At 38.9% G+C, this 17,126-nt stretch overlaps 1 protein-coding gene across 5 annotated transcripts in view; it reads right to left on the bottom strand.

Moving 5' to 3' along the window:
- Window positions 1–17,126, bottom strand: part of LOC144031305 (zinc finger MYM-type protein 4-like) — a 31,160-nt gene that overhangs the window by 6,725 nt on the left and 7,309 nt on the right. For 4 of the 5 annotated variants that reach the window (XM_077538315.1, XM_077538318.1, XM_077538319.1 and 1 more), the window contains 20 exons: window positions 15,425–15,574; window positions 14,385–14,448; window positions 13,189–13,391; window positions 12,945–13,069; window positions 8,647–8,881; window positions 7,953–8,165; window positions 7,708–7,858; window positions 7,514–7,629; window positions 6,174–6,518; window positions 5,952–6,102; window positions 5,618–5,793; window positions 5,195–5,366; window positions 4,926–5,039; window positions 4,184–4,227; window positions 3,957–4,095; window positions 3,687–3,752; window positions 3,109–3,254; window positions 2,174–2,999; window positions 1,596–1,844; window positions 153–232 (listed from right to left, as the gene is read on the bottom strand). In XM_077538315.1, the coding sequence (XP_077394441.1) occupies window positions 153–232; window positions 1,596–1,844; window positions 2,174–2,999; window positions 3,109–3,254; window positions 3,687–3,752; window positions 3,957–4,095; window positions 4,184–4,227; window positions 4,926–5,039; window positions 5,195–5,366; window positions 5,618–5,793; window positions 5,952–6,102; window positions 6,174–6,518; window positions 7,514–7,629; window positions 7,708–7,858; window positions 7,953–8,165; window positions 8,647–8,881; window positions 12,945–13,069; window positions 13,189–13,391; window positions 14,385–14,448; window positions 15,425–15,574 (3,765 nt within the window). The remainder of the gene's footprint in view (window positions 1–152; window positions 233–1,595; window positions 1,845–2,173; window positions 3,000–3,108; window positions 3,255–3,686; window positions 3,753–3,956; window positions 4,096–4,183; window positions 4,228–4,925; window positions 5,040–5,194; window positions 5,367–5,617; window positions 5,794–5,951; window positions 6,103–6,173; window positions 6,519–7,513; window positions 7,630–7,707; window positions 7,859–7,952; window positions 8,166–8,646; window positions 8,882–12,944; window positions 13,070–13,188; window positions 13,392–14,384; window positions 14,449–15,424; window positions 15,575–17,126) is intronic. The other variant, XM_077538316.1, reaches the window with a different exon arrangement.

The raw sequence follows: 17,126 nt of genomic DNA, 5'->3' as shown, positions 1-17,126 counted from the left end.
TCATTTTCATTGCTTCTTTGACTGCAGCCAGTAGCAATTCAAAGTAAAAACAATCTGAAAAGAAAATTGTGAAGCACTATAGACAGTATCGGAGGCTGATATGAGAGCGCATACAGTACTATTTTGCAGCCCTGTCAGTGTTGCCGTCTTACCCGTTTCCGACCAGAGAAACTGTCTCGTGGCCTCTTCACACCTCGCTTAGGGGTCGTTGATGGCTTCAGATCAAGCAATTCTTAAAAACAACAACCACCAAAACTCTATTACGTACATGGCCTCAGGCAATATAACATAACATTCTACATAGTCAATTAAAACTCTCATATTTGTGCATTTGCCTATTAAATAATGACTGGTGATAAAACAGTCCTAAATGGGGCTGGACCAAAAAAAAAAAAAAATCATACCTCAATATTCATGTCAGATATCATGATAACTAGGGCTGGGTATTGCCGCCAACCTCACGATAAGATACGTATCACAATACAGGGGCCATGATACGATACGTATCGCGATACATATATATCCCAAATAAGACACTTTTTTTTTTTTTTTAACAAAATATAGGAAAATTGGTACACTGAGACACGTGCCATGTTAAGTTTAGCAATAAATAAATGTTGACATTCTTCCTCTGCTTTCATTTTTCTTAGCAGGACACAGTGTCCAATCACCGTTGAGCTATTTTTGCATTAATTGAAGGCAATTAACTTCAAAGACGCTGCTGGTTTTTATTTTTTAGGTACAATGCAAGCCGCATAGGAAAACGTGAACTGCCGATTTAAAGTTAACGAGCAATTTCGATTCTGACGCCTGCGTATCGATACGTGTATTGTGATGAGGCCCACAACGATATATTGCCGTATTGATTTTTTGAGCACACCCCTAATGATAACGATACAAAAACAGAACACAATATGAGCACAATAAAATGACAGGTAAAAGTTTGCAGCTACTCCATGATGTATTGTTTGACTCTGCATTGTTTGAGTCTTTTGCTATATTTGGTTTGCTTTTATACGACAAAGCATTGGCCTTTAATTGGCCACGACATGACAGGCCTTTATCCACCCCTTAATTTAAAAAAAGAAAAAGAAAAAAGGTGCTTAATGGATGCACGTTTGGAGTAATATTTGTACTTATTAGCTTATTTGTACAACTGCACAGATGTAAAACGAATGAAACAGCCTCATGCGCTTAAGGAAATCACAGTATTGGGGAGAAGCACAGTTGTTCATCAAATTATCCCAATGCAATATTAGCATATTGATAAAACATATCCCATTATGATGCTAACATGATTAAACTGATAACTCCAAGATATTTTTTAATGTGCATATAAACAGGCTCAATGTTAAGGTTATTCCATCTTTTTGGAATAAGTGTTGCAAAAATGCAGAGTAAAAAAACAAAGCACACTTGCAGGTAATCTTTTGACACTTCCCTACAATTTTGTATGACTGAGGAGCATATTGTTATTCGAGTTGGGATGTTTCACTCAATTGTTGCATTGCCCAGCCCCAACATTCATGGAGACTCTTAACTTGTAGCATCATGACAATCAGCATTATCAACTGTTCAACTCGTTCATCTCTTACCCATTGGGAAGTCATACTCCAAATCAGCCATTGGAGAGGAGGGAGGCGGTTGTTCAGCAGTGACGGTGTTTTGGGTCTCACTTGTTGTCGGTTTAGCCTTCGGCTGGCTTTTACGTGGGGCACGACTTGCCTGTGTTTTCCTTCCTGAAGTTACTGGGCGAAGAATTTTGGTTTGTGCTGTGTTTGGACTCTCCTCAACTTGGTGGATTGTAGGATTGAGCGCTTCTGATATTGTGCTTTTACCCTGACCTGTAAAATATAGTTGGAACAACATAAAAAGGTAAGTGCTTCAGTTTGGTTCCGTCATATAAAGAGATTAAAGAGTGAGTGAGAGTCAAGAATACTATACAGTATACAGCTCATCAATATCAGGGAAACCCTTCACCGGATAAATGTTATCCACAGGGGGGGGATTTTTTTTTTATTTTTTATTATGGAATGCTCCCAAGAACATAGTTTACAAAAAAACACATCAAGTACAAAGAGGACATTCCATGCGCATTCCACCCTGATGGAATCAAGACAAGATGTAACAGTATATATGTACTGTATATAGAATTAGTCAGTCAGGGCATCACCTGTGCTGGTATCATCCAAATCCATCTTTGTTACAGTCTCTGCATCCCAAGGATCTGATTGGACATGGGCAGCTGGCTCTACATCCAAAGGATCTGATTGGACCGGTGCCACAGTCTCCACAGGCAAAGGATCTGATTGGACAGCGGCAGATGTTTTCACATCCAAGGCATCTGAATGGACATTGGCAGCTGCCTCCGCATCAAAAGAGTCAGACTGGACAGTGGTAGCTTCGTCCAAATCCAAAAGATCTGATTGGGCAGCAGCGGTTATTGCAGGTTTGCTCAGTGGTGGCACAAAAACAGGTATAGGGATCTTAGATGTGACTTGAGATTCCCTAAAATCGTCCAAATCGTTTTCCCTTTCCAAATTCAAAGGATCTGACTGGACAGCTACATCTTTTACATCTTTATTCTGTGGGAGCACAATGGGCAAGGGAACCTGTGCAGTGACCATGGGATCTGACTGGACAGCAATATCTTTCACATCTTTATTCTGTGGGGGCACAATGGGCAAGGGAATCTGTGCAGCGACCATGGGATCTGACTGGACAGCAATATCTTTCACATCTTTGATTTGTGATGCCACCTTAGCCTGTTTCTGTTCTTCAGGCTCTAGTTCCACAGGATCTGACTGGACAGCAGCATCTTTTGTATCTTTTATTTGCGGTGATAAGACGACGGGCGATGGAACCGGGGGTATGTCCTCCTCTTCCATGGAGACGTCAAGATTATCCTGCTTTTCAGTCTCTTCGTTCCAAGGATCCAACTGGATGGCTGCATCTGTCACTTCTTTACTCTGCGGTGGTATTACAATGGGCACTGGAAACTGAAAAAAGAAGAAAAAAAAAACTTTTGAGAAGATATCGAAATGTGCATACGTTGCTCCAAATCATTCAAATGTTATAGAATATGATAGAAAACATAATGGAACATACAGTTATAGGCATAGCCATTGGAACAGGCGTGTGCTGGGTGTACATGTTCATAGGCACTGGGATAAAGACTGGCACAGGAACTGGCACCATTAGCATCTTCACTTTGTCCTCCTCTGCGGAGCAGTTTGATGAGGACGGGGATGGAGCTGGGTGAGAGTGAAAGCAATGTAAGAAAATATTACATCACTAACTGACTGAAACACACTGAACGTTTTTTAAATGCAGTTGCAGAGGAAACCTTTTTTGTTTTTAACTGTACTTATGGTGATTTTTTTTAGGTGTCTGTATTTTACTTTGAGTATTTTCTGACAAATGTATGTTTAATCCCTTCATTAGAAAACAGATAATTGTTCTTTTATGTTGTGTTTCTGTAAAGCGCTTTGTGACAGTAAGGGCTGTTTGAAAGCGCTATATAAAGATGACTTGACTTTTTACTTCTTACTTTGTCAAAATAGGCTTGGACTGGTGCAACTCTATATTAGAATATTTGATCAACAAATATATTCATCTAATCATGTATTCATCTAATCATGTATTCGTATACCTGCAGCTGTGTAATATCCGAAGAAGCCACTCACCCGTTTCCCGGTCTGTCTTCATCTTTTTAACAGCTTTTTCACAGTCATCTAATGTGATATCATCTGCTTGGAGAGAGGGAGCTGTGATTACTTTACACTACAGCATCTGTTGTTACAGTCTCAACACACAGAGGCAACGTTCGCTGCTTTGGAATGTGTGTCACATTCCAACCACACCTGTTGGTATCTGCATTCATGTTTTGGACTGAATTGCTCCACAACAACATATGCAAAACAGGGCAAGACACGCTAAATGCTTTCCGAATTTACCTGAAGAATCCATGGATGATTGAAGGATTAGGCATAAGCTCTCTTGATCCATTGTGAATGGCCGGCAAAGAACGGACTTGTTCTTCATTTGACGTCGGCAGGATGGGGACCCGCGCATGGTATCTGTCTGAGTACTGGCCTATGCATTTTAACAGCAAAAACAATGAGTTGGAGTGTTTGTCATGTATTCTTTCTAACAAGTACTAATTTCAAAAGAGAATACATACATGATCACGAATCTTGCCATCTACACTAGAGTTTGGAAGTCCTCCTGTAATAGGAAAAAAGAAAAAAAAATATTTACATGATCTGACAGTGCATATTAGCCAGGGTATGGGGACAGTTAATTGTGACAGCACATGTCAAAAATACGCCTGGCTTTTTGAAGGCAAACACAGAGTTCTAACTGTACATCATATGGGCCCGGGGCCACTTTGTGATTGTGTGGGGCCACCTGAACTTCACTGACACTGGCCAAATAAGATAAAATCAATACATACTTTTAATGGCAACTATTCAATCTTCTGAATTTTGTCCACTTAAATTGATCAATCATCATCATTTTTTTTTTACCATACTATGCACATTTTTGAGGCTGGTTATCCTTCCATGAAGCTCGAATGGAATGGCTTGAACAAAATATACTGTAAGCCCAGAAAATGCCAAATGATAATATTCAGTTAGATTTTCTACTGCAAAAAAAGGACAACATACAAATAAACCAACTACACAAATATTTCTTAAAGGATTAAATAATTCAGCATAAGGATGGAAAACATGAAATAATAATTGAAACGAATTGCATCATGATTTTATGCTGGCACTCGTGCTTTCCCTTCCCCACAAATATCCGACTTTCAATGTTCAGCTCTACGCCCGCCAAGGAAATATCAGGAGTGATATTATGTCAATTTTGCTTGTTTTTCTTTTTTGAAACCACAACATCAATCGACAAACAAATCAACTAACCAGGCAGCGCAACATCCGACGGCACACTGGGCTGAGTTGCAGAGCCATTTGCGAGTGACACGACATCAGCTACGACAGGATTTGCTTTTGAGGAGTGGTGAGGCTGGGCTGGAGCTGGAATAACAGCAACAAAAAACTGTAGGCGAACTGCAGTGGTTTCAGTTGTGAAGTGGTGATCAATTTGAGGTGGGGTAGGACAAGGCGCTCAAAGGAATTCATGACTATGTTATGTAAGACAATAATATCCAGTTTCTCAGCAACCAACTTACCATGAGGCGGCTCTGCTCCAGTACCGTTACTGGGAGTGTGCTGGGTCGCTTCAAAATTCAACGAGCAGTACCCGAGTAAGCAGTTCAGGTTGCAGAAGTTCCGTACTGAACCCATGTACTGCAGCTTCTCATTTAAGTAGCCCTGCTTCCTACAACTGTCACATCGACCCATCTGTACAACAGAGAGTGACAAAGACATATTGATGATTACTAAACAGACTGATGTCAAATTCATGAAAATATGAAGGAAAAAAAACAAAAACAAAATTAAAAAAGTTTATTTGTTTACATTCATAACTGATAAGGGTAACATTTGAACTTATATATATATATATATATATATATATATATATATATATATATATATATATATATATATATATATATATATATATATATATAAATGCAGGGCCATCTCCTTACCCCATAATAGAGTACAGTGTACTGGGACATGCAGAGGGGTTTGCAGAACTCTTCCAGCTTGCCTCCATAATGACTATGCAACATCTTTTGGCTAATACTATAGCAATAGCTGCAGGGACGGCAGGGTGGATCCTTGTTCCGAGATGTTATGCAAACTTTGAAGTTTTGTTTACAGGCTGAAAACACACAACAGTCGGGGATAGTCACCAGTCATATGAAGTCAGAACCAGTGTAAAGGTCAAATCCATTGGCATGGAAAATTTAAAGTTTGGCCTGATGGAAGCTTAGTTTCCCAAAATCAATACAAAAATGTCAAGAATTAACGCGGACTCACGTTTGCTGCAAAAGAAAACATCTTTCCCATTGTAGTGGATTGTGTCAAATGGTACTTTGTCCCTCTTGCATACTTCACACATGATCAGGATATTGTTTTCTGTTTTATACAGGTCACAACATATCATAGAGCAGAAGACAGAAATCCGATCCTGTGAAGATAAAATGTACAATTACACAACAGTTCTAGAGTTGTAAATAATGAAGATGTTGAGGGTCTTACTTTGTGGCCAAAAAGCAGTGGCTTGGTGGAGAACTGCTTAATACATTGATGGCAGGTGACTTTCGGGCTCTCGCTGGGTCCACCCTCTGCTGGTTTCAGAGACTGAGCAGCAGGTGTTCGGGGATGGCCTTGCCCCGGCACAGAAGTTGAGGTCAAGCCTAGCGATGGAGGAACCAAAGGGGGCACTGAGCTGTTGCCTCCATGGTGGCTGGGATAAGGGGCTGTAGACGGGTAGTCCTGAGGAATGGGTGGGACTGAGCTTGCTCTGGACGAGGGGCCGAGTCGCGAGGCATCCCTTGGAGAAGATTTTCCGTTGATCAGTTCTGACCCAGTATGTCCTGTTTTCTATTAAAAGATATCAAAATGAACAAGTAGTTACAGATTAGGGAACACATTCTGTATTTCCAAATACAAAATCGTAAATGACAAATCAAATCCAGTAGATTTCAAGGTAACTGCGCAATGAAAACAAGGTTATACTTGTTATAGTTAACAACTAAATTAAACAACATTGATGGGGTTTTGACTCATTTGAGATTTTCAAATTACATACTTTTTCTAGACCCTAATTTCCAGATTCCAGAAAAAAAAAATGCAATAATTGAGTAAATGTCTATGATTCTGATTCTTTATATGCCATTATATCACCATGTAATTTTTTTGTTTTTATTAGTTCGCATTGATTTCATCCTCATCTGTGAGTTGATTTAAACCTTATAAAGTGTCCCAGTAAGATGTTGTAATCACCAAATAAATGACGAAATCACTCAAGTTTTAAATTTGTTAATTTCTGTCCTCAGAATTCCTTACCTTTACTTATCAGAAAAAGTTATTGGATCAGGTTTCTATGTTTGCTTGTACAATTTAATGACTAAGGGTGTAGCTAATTAATTTTGGAACAATGTAATGATTTTATTTTTTATATATACGGGAACTACTAATATCCTAATGACTGGTTGACACACAAAATTATGTTTTCAAACTATAATAATTTTTACATTTTTCAAAACCATATTTGTGATGCCTTCTCTGTTTTGCACAGAAACGTGTCGGTGACAGACACTTCTGGCGACATGATGCGAATGCAGAGGGACGCTTTAAACAAGCAAATAAAATTTTATGTTACTGCAAAATGGAGCTGGGGTCGCTTGTTGATTGGGGTCACGGCAACACGGGATCGTATGCACGCGACTACAAGTTGGTGGCCTGGTCGGTTTGGCCTGGGGCGTGTGTGTGGGGGGGGCATCAATCAAGTAACCAATGGAATAATCTATAATGATAATTGATGCTAAAAAGAATAGTTTCTGACAGCAATTAAGCAATTCTTGTACTCCCCTTACCCTGAAGGTAGAAACACATTCATAGGAGCAAAAGTTCCTTATGGTGCCATCCACCATTGCCAGATGGTACTGAGGAACAGCTAAAGTCTTACACAAACAGCATGGGAATGAAGTCCCTGTGGAATGGACACAAGCATCTCACATGAATATTACAAAACCATGATACATTTTTCAGGGATTGTGTGCCATCCTACCGGTTAGGGTGTGCAGCTGTGGTCGGCTCATTTGCACACAAACAGGTGAACAGTAAAGTTGAACTTTTCCCTTCTCGTCTCGTTCCATGATGGTGGCCGACACGATTGCAGACTTTTGACATTTGGCACACTCAATTGTCTTTCGGCAGGACTGTTTGGATGGGAAGCAATGAACACCACCTTTTACATTACAACCGTTTGTGTGCCATGTGTCTTATCCTGAAAAAAGAAACTTGCATATATACCTGTTTGTAAGTACCAATGCAGGTGGGACCACAAAAGTTGAGCTCTGATTTTTCAATTGTTAGTGTATGATATGAGTCCGAACTACTATTACAGTACAGTCCACAGCCTTCGCAGCAATTCATGGCCAACTGTCGCATCTTGCGCCATGTTACAAAACAAGCGTCACTGCAGAGTTTGTGCAGACGACCTTGGTGGCTGACCTCATGCTCGATCTGGTGGAAATAATCAGGATCGGAGAAGACAAAAAGAAAGTATGAATAATAAGAAGAATACAGCAGGTAGCCCCAAGGTCCAGGAGTAGCCCAATGCAGGTGGGACCACTAAAAATAGCTAACCACGGATGGGGCATTGTGATTTCCTAGGAATTTTGTCAGTCATCATTTGATGTGAATGTGAATATTGGCAGAGATTTGTAAGTGTTGCATGTTGATATTCATCTGATTCCTAATTACTGTGGGAAATCATTCACATGATCAGCATCTCATTTGTTATTAATACAACTAACATCATTAATATAACTAATTAATAAAGGTAACTTGCTTCACATTAACCATTGCACATGAAGTAGCTCTCAGCTTTAAAAAGGTTGATGCACTACAGCAAAAAAAGAATCTGCCTAACATTTCAGAGTTCAGAAGGCAAAAAGACACAAAAACTTTTGTTTGCAAAAAAAGCTCATGTCATTGTGATTACCCGGGTGGTGATTCTGCACACACTACAAACAACGTTTTCTGCCGGTCGTTCGTTGGACTTCTCCTGAGGCTTCTCCATTTTCTTCTCTGGCCGTTTTTCAACCACTTTTTCAGGGACCTTTTCAGCTTTTTTTGTCCTGTGTCTAAAAATTGACAAACAATGCTGGCCGCAAAAGTGCAAGTAGGTGTTGTCATCAGCTGGTATTGTTATTGTGTCCCGAGCCCGAACAATCTCACTGTCAAAAGACAAGAACAAAGGCAAACAGAGTTTTATCAGAGTATTAGTATAACAGCAAAGCAACAGAGGGAAAACAATATGCTATCAGTAGAGATAGACCGATAATCGGTCGGGCCGATAATCGGGGCCGATATTTGACATATTGGTACATATCGGTATCGGTCTGTTTTATTAATCTGACGGCCGATATGAGCGATCCATTTAAAACTCCGTCTTTTCGCTTCGAATGCAGCCCAGAGCGTCTCTGTCTGTTATGGAGTCCAACTCCAGCAATGTAACGCCCATAGCAGCATTTGATTGGTTAGCCGTGCAAGAGCCAGAACCAATCAGTAGTGTGTGCCTGTATCACAGTAGCCGGTCACACACGCACCCACGGACACAACGCGACAGACACATGCTTCGAAGGTAAGTTAAAAGAGAAGAGACTCCGCCGATCGTTTCACCATGATAAGCTAAACACATTGAATTATGTTGTGTATTAAATGCACTATATGAATGGCCTTGCATTGAATCCCCGCTAGCTAACAGTGGTGTGTTCAGCTTAGCATGTAGGCTAACACCCAGTAGCTAATTCGCGACTTGAACTACTCGGGGAGGGAATCACACACATTTTCACTTAATTAAGTAAATAATGTTTGTTAGAAAGGTTCCAAATATTAACAGTTGTCATTATTATATTGTCTAGTTCCATGTTAAGAGTAGAGTAATGTCATTATATTTACCTCTCGTGACGCACACATTGCATTCTGTGGTCACGTCCACTACTTGTTGCATAGCGGTTATTATGCAGTGAGATGCCACAGTGACACTAAATAGCGTTTAGTTACTTTATATTGTGTTTATTTGTCGCACTGGTTTGCCATTGTGTGCCTTAAGCTTCGACGTCGATTTGATTGACAGCTCGTTGTGCACCTCGTTAAAGTCCGCTCCGTAACTAATTAAGTGTCTCAAACACCGTTTAACTACACGAACGTGTTCTCTTCCGTATGTTTGGCATTAGTAGAGAAGTGCACTAAAGTATAGTGTGCTTATTTGCTTGTTTTGTCTCTCTTTTCACGTCATGTCTGCTGTGAGTTGGGACATTATGCTCTCAATGGATGCCACTAATATGTAACATCTACGGCCGTAGTCGGCTGCAATTAATGTTCAGTGATGTAATTTCGTTACGTGCCTCATACTTTGAATAATGAGCTCATGTTTGGTGTGTTGTATAACTTTCTCGTGTGTTAGTAACTATTCATGTGGACAGCTAAGACAGTGCTTGTTAATGTGAATTAGCAATGTTGCAGCCCAGTTATTATTTAGACAAGTACATCTGTGCCATTAAGTGATACAGTACAGTACAGTAGTGAGAGAATAGTGGGCCCATATACACACACGTGTCTATAAGTGTAAAACACATTAAACAGCAGAAAGTGGCAGCGGTCCACCGCAACAATGTCTGTTTAACCAAGTTATTCTTACTATTATTATAACCAAGTTATTTTACTCTACCTTTTTCTGCGTTGATTGGGGCATCCTAAGTGGCACTAAACTACATGATGAAGTGTCTTTTGACAGTTCTCTTGTAGAGAGGAGTAGCATGATATTGCTGTTCTCGATTTAAGATCCTCAGCTTATCAAAACTGTCTATATGGTAACAATAACAATAATTATAATAAGGTCTACAAGAACTGTATGGTTCAGGGATGAATAGTTTTTCTCATGGAATTTTTTTTATTTATTTTTTTGCTGTAGTAATAAGTAATGCCACAGCTGATGCACATTTTGAATGACAGGGTTCCTCCTATTACTTCAAAATATAAAAATATAACATTTATAGAATAAAACTACAAGTATCCCAAATGCTATAAAAGGTAATGTCACATTGGCCCCCACATTTAACTCCCCCCGCCACCAACGTCTTATTGCAGATAGAAGGATGTAAAATGAAAAGTGCAGTGTGAGAATCCATTGTAAAGAAGGGTTAGGGTTTGCATTATTCAAAAATTTGGTGCCAACATTTTAACTTTTACTGCAAATGAATATCGGCTTCAAATATCGGTTATCTGCCTCCTTGACTACCGATAATCGGAATCGGTATCGGCCCTGAAAAAAGCATATCGGTCTCTCTCTAATGCTATGTGCATATTTTGTTTAGTTGTGTTGATTTCTTTCTAAAGGTTGAATACTATATTTTTAAATAAAATGACAAATTCAGCCTTTTATTTTCTTTTCCTGGTCCTTATTTTGATTTTACAGGGAAAAAACCCCCAAAATCAAATAACAATTGCCGTTATCGACTAATAAGTAATTACATACAAACATACAATACATTTTCAATCATATGGCTCTGCCTTATGTTGATTGTTGTGGTCTTTTTAAGTAATTCGATATGTTATGGAATTTTAAATAGCTAGGCAAGATCACCAAAACAGACTGGAAAAGAAATTATTGTTTGTGTTTCTATATACTTGAAACTTCAAATATGCACAAGTCTTATTGAGCAATAATACAAGATAAGTGGTCTGTGAGAGAGAACGCAGAAAAGTATTATGAAGATTCTTATATAGGCAAGGTTAGGAGGTGACTATTTACAGATTGCTTTGCCACTTTCATAAAAGTCAAACTGTGAAATATAAATCCTTGCTCTTCCTTACGTTCTGCAATTGTTTTAAAAAGCTCTTTTACATGGACTATAAAATGTACGCCAATGTAGTGATGCATCGGAATTCAATCGAATCGTAGAGCTCTGAATCGGAATTAAATCAAATGGTCGGCCTCTGAACCGGAATCGAATCGTGAGGTACCCATAGATTCCCACTCCTAAGTGACGTCTCTCTTTAGTATGCATTCTTATTTGCGCGTGCGCAAAGGCATTTTCCGTGCTGATCGTCTCTGGCGGTCAATGAGAGACGAAATAGAACAATAGTACTCAGGGATAAGTTGTATTTTTACTAGTGCTGTCAAGTGATTAAAAAATGTAATCTAATTAATCATAAGTCAACTGTGTGATTAATCATGATTAATCACATTTCCCTCAGGCTGAATAAAATTGCTCTTCAGGAAAAAAAAAATAGGACAATACTATAATTGATTTAAGATCAAATGTATGATATTTGAATGAATTAATACTTAACAATATAGAGTTTTAAAATGTTATTTAACAACTCAGCTCGTATAAAATAAAATAAATAAAATAAAGTGTGCCGTTACTCCGAGATAATTATGGTTGCTTACCGATGTCCAGTGGTCTCCTGTCAGTGCAACAAACGGAGCATTGGCTAGTTGCTCCACCTTCGTTGCCTTTTCATTTTCAAAAAGTTAATGAATTTTTGTGACAATAGTTGCCCTGTGAAGGTGTTCTGTATGTATCTGGACGAGATTTTCAAGGCCCTCGTCTTCGACTATATTAATGGGTCTACAGTCTCTGGCAACCCATGTAGCGATAGCAGTAGTCAACCTACTTGTTGTCTTTTTGTTGACAAGCCCGAGTCCGCACTCTGCCAGTGTAGCTTAACTACTGCGGCTTGTTCCCGTGGTGGTGGTGGTGTTGTTGTTAGCGTCATTGCTAACACTAGCGAAGTTATGCTTTTTCCGAAGGTGGTACTTTAGGCTGGTTGTGCTTCGATGGAACGGCAGTTCATCACAGCAGTATGTGCACACAACTTTGGTTTTATCCAGATATCCATTAGGCAGCTTTTTAAAATGAAATTTGCCACGAAGCAGACCTGGGTCATTATCCTCACTCATCGTGACTGACTGCATTTTGTCCTGCATTGCCCCACGGAGAAAGTAAACATCCGCGTGTGGTGACTACGGGAGGCAATTGTGTCCAAATTTAATGTGAGTGGTAAATTGCGTTATTTTAATAACTGCGTTAATATTTCCAGATTAATCACTGTCGTTAACGCGTTATTGTTGACAGGCCTAATTTTTACATGTTTGAAAATACTCTCATGTCATTTTGGGTGTTTTGTGATTAATGTCTTTTTACTGAATACTAAAGTAATAGAAATTGAACAAATACTTTTCTTAAATCTGATGTCAATTAGAAATATAGTAGGGTCTCCAAGATGTACCTGTTGCATAGAGAACATGACTGGTTCTTGTTTGTTGGTGGCAGATGTCCTGTCAAACAAAGAGTGGAGCAGAAGAGCTGTGTTGAACCTTTTCTTTGGAATGCTGTTTGACCTTTCAGCAGAACCTAAACACGTTCACAAACCAAGAAACAAAAGACGTTGGTGGTAGTCATCAGCACCTTGCTTTTCTTTGTTTTGTCCGTCTGTGTGAGCACCCAGAACAGCAGCAAAAATGGAATGGTACCTTAAAGCAGCCACTGCAGCGAACACTGCCGGGAATGGTTGGCGCAGGGGGTCGAAGGGGTAGTGGGGACAAGGATGGAAGTGAAGTCTGAATTGGAGCAGGAGGTCGGACAGAAAGAGGAGTCACGGCTTGGAGAACAGCGCCTCGACCCGGAATAAAAATGGCTGTTTGTGGGGGAGGAGCAGGTGCTGTCACTTGATGGGCTGGAAAGAAGAAAGAGGGGAAAATTGGATGAGACAGGAGATACTGACCCATAGAGCCAACATATCATTAGCCTATCCTTTGTGCCATGTCTGTGGAATCATAAAAATATATATAAATAAAATAAAATCAGCCATTTAAAAAAAAAAAAAAAAAAAAAAAAAAAAAAAAAAAAAAAAAGACATGAAAAAACAAAGATAACTGAAGTACGTGACTTATTCTTGTATCACCCACACTGGTCTTCTCACAGATAATGTTCAATTTAAGTTAATTTATTTAAGGCGCGTTTTTTAAGGGAGGCATCTACTACACACGATTGGGGTGGGAAGGGGGTCAGAGATCAGGCAACTGCGAAAATGACAACTTGGAATTTCAGCCCATGTGAGCTTATTTGTGTGTGTGTTTGTTTAGTTTTGGTTTTTTTAGGTTAAGCGTAGCTGTGAAGGTCCGTGCAATCTTGTCACATTACAATTTTGCTAAATCCAGGTCATAATAATCCACAAAGTTCAAATCAAAACAAATATTTTTCTGTTGTTATATGAAAACATTAAAAATAACGTAATCATGCCATGAGGCTATCGATATGGAATACAGTATATATACTTGGAATCAAATCAAATCAAATCAAATCAAATCAAATCAAATAGCTTTGTCGTTGTATGAGATTTGTTTTGGATGCCCTTACTCCGTGCAAAAGTGCAAAATAGATAATGCAGATAAGAACATTTAATGCCTAAAATAAAAAAATAAATCCCAAGTTTAAAAGATTACTGTGTAAAATGCCAAAATCTTAAATAATTTGGCCAATGTGAAATTTTACAGCAGCTATTTCAATTTCACACATTAAATAAACGCATAAAAACAGTGAAATTGCTTTGTGATATGCCGAATAGATACAATATCTGCTTTGTGAAAGCTAACGCCTAAAATCAACTGAAGCATTAAATAAATAGTAATTAATGTTTATGATGAACATGTGTAATGTATGCACTCACCCACAGGGGGCACAAGTGTGTTACCTCCGCCAACAGAATAAACAGAGCTAATTCTAAGCTCTTCCTGGAAAACACAAATAAAATTTAAGTGAGTGAGTGGTTAAATATGTAAAAAAAAAAAAAAGAATATATACAGTGCTAAGCAGATTTATCAATACATTTGAAATAAAAATGAGGCAAGACGACTACTCAGCATCATGAAATGCAATTCATTTAATGCAGATTCTTCATTTCATGGCAGTGAAATTTTTACCATGAGGAGTAGGAATGAGGAATTTAAAACAAAATCCACCTTTTTAGACCCAAAATTGAGCTGGCTCACTAAGCTTCTCCGGGAAGTCACAAATTAATCAAGTGTGACATCATGTGTGAAGTATGGCAAGGTAAGGTACATATAGCCCACTAATTGACCCTCAGATCATATATCATATCTATTTTCCCCTCACCGGTTATCTATCAGTAAGCCAATTTCTGGAGCAAAATGGAATAATCCTAAAATATTGAAGACTAGTTGAAAAATAACTAAAGCGCAGAGCAACACAATCCAAATTTAAGATGTTGATGCACTTTATTTCATTTATGGTTTAATTTTGGTTACTTTATGGCAATTTAAAGTATGGGTAGTTGTTGCCAACAAAAGAATCTTGAAGATTAACGGCCAAGTAGATCATAAATAGTGCTTTCACCTCTCAGAAGAACCACAGATGGGTGCACATGGGTACATCGTGTACCAGTTCAACGCGCATTTGCGTACCAAGCATTTTGTATTTATTTTTTCTGGGGGGATTATTCACAAGCAACTTGTGTAAACAAATGAATCTTTTGCATAATGATCAAATGTGTGGCAACTCTTTCAGTTAATCAATGAGGTCTCAACATCAGGGGGAAAAAAATAACACCAAACAATAACCTCTGGATCCTCTTTGAAAACCAGACCAATTGTTAAGCACTCACCTGCCCATAGACCAAACCACAGTAACAAAAACTCCAAGGACATAGTAGAAGCAAACACTGTATGCTTTTGCAAGGGCCACACTTACCTCCTGATGGTCTAGTTCTTCTTTGATTTGTCTGGCGGTGCTCTGAGGCTCTAAAGCAGCATCGTATCCTTCATCAATTGGCTCATCTTTAATGGTGATATTGGGAGACACGGGAGGGTTGCTGCCTTCCACGGGAGGAGGCTTGGAGCGCTGGCATACCAAATAACAAAGGAGGTTTTATAAATGTAGACAGTTGACATTGCTAAATCAGTCATTCACTTGGGACTGCTTCAGAATAAGCTGTTCTGAAGCAGATATATCAAATTTAGTCTTTTCCCAATGCGCTTGGTCAGTCATAAATGTGATCTATGCTCAAAGTTGAACACATCAATGAATTTCAATTTAAGTAAAAGAATGGTGTTCCCTCGTTTTTCACTGGTTCATCTTTCGCCTCCTCGCTGTTTCGCAGATTTTTTTTTTTCTTTTTTGTTTTTTAACAGCGTGCTTTTTTGTTGTTGTTGTTTTTTTTTTGTCTTTGGCTGGCATCTCTCGAACTCAGACCGGAGACATACTGGCATCTACGGATTCCTGTCCCGTCGCTCCACGACATTGCATTCCGGAGTTACAGGGCCGACAATCGGCAGATTTTTACCTGGGGTGGGAACCATCTCTGGCGGGGTAACTTTTTGAAAATCCTTGGTGTCCTGGAGGTCATTGGGCGGCCGTATCTCCCCAACCCTACGTCCTACTGGGGACATGCGGGCATCCGTGGATGCGTTTCGACGAGACCTTTCCAACAGTGTATGTCCCGCTGCGTTTGCAACCTTGCGTTCCAGTGATGGAGGCTGGACAGTTTCCCCAATTTCATGCCCTGGAACGCTCCAGCGTGCGTCCACCACTACCCCATGGCTCACCCCACACCGCATGCGTGTGCATTGCGGCTCCACTCCGCCGATTTGTTTCCAGTTCCAGCTTGTTCAAATTACACCAGCTGTGTAAGCGCTGCGGATCGACTGCGGACCAGCTCGTAGTCCCGAAACCATGGCGATGAATAGACCCACGCGGGCAAGCACCAGCAACAATGCGCTCCCAAGCCTCCCAGTCAAAATAAATTTCTCAGCCTTGTTTCATCATCATTAAAATTAAGAGTGTCATTTCTAACAGATGTTTTATTGTTGGTGTGTGTGTGTGTGTGTATATATATGTGCTTTATTATTATTATTATTTTTATGTGAAACATACTGGCCGGGAAAAAAAAAACGATCGATCGCTGTTATATTTTTGTTTCTCAAATAAATGTTTTGGATATTAGATTAATTTTATTTTATTGTTATTTTATTGTTTATTGTTATTGTTAGCATTATTTTAAAATCTAGAAAGGTTTGAACACTGGGAGTGTATAGGTCTACTGTATTTAAATAAGAGATACGTACAGTATGTGAGAAAATGTTAATGCCTATCGGAGAAATGTGCATGTATAAAGTGTGTGGTAAGGTGTTTAGCCTTAAAACATATATAATAAATGAAAAACATATAGTATAAAACAAAAACATTTAAAATGAACGGAAAAAAATATATACTGTACAATATAATAAGTGAATTTAACTAAACTAAATTCAACTAAAATTAAACATACTTTTAATGGAAAAAAATGACTAAATGAAAAAAAAGAACATAAATGATGAATGAAAAAGTATTCATAATAAACTAAAAATGAAAAAACATAATAAACAAAAAAAAATATATAAATTAACTTTGGGGG

This window comes from Festucalex cinctus, chromosome 12 (genome assembly GCF_051991245.1).
Source record: "Festucalex cinctus isolate MCC-2025b chromosome 12, RoL_Fcin_1.0, whole genome shotgun sequence".
Taxonomy (NCBI): domain Eukaryota; kingdom Metazoa; phylum Chordata; class Actinopteri; order Syngnathiformes; family Syngnathidae; genus Festucalex; species Festucalex cinctus.
This window is presented reverse-complemented; position numbering and strand designations above follow the sequence as displayed.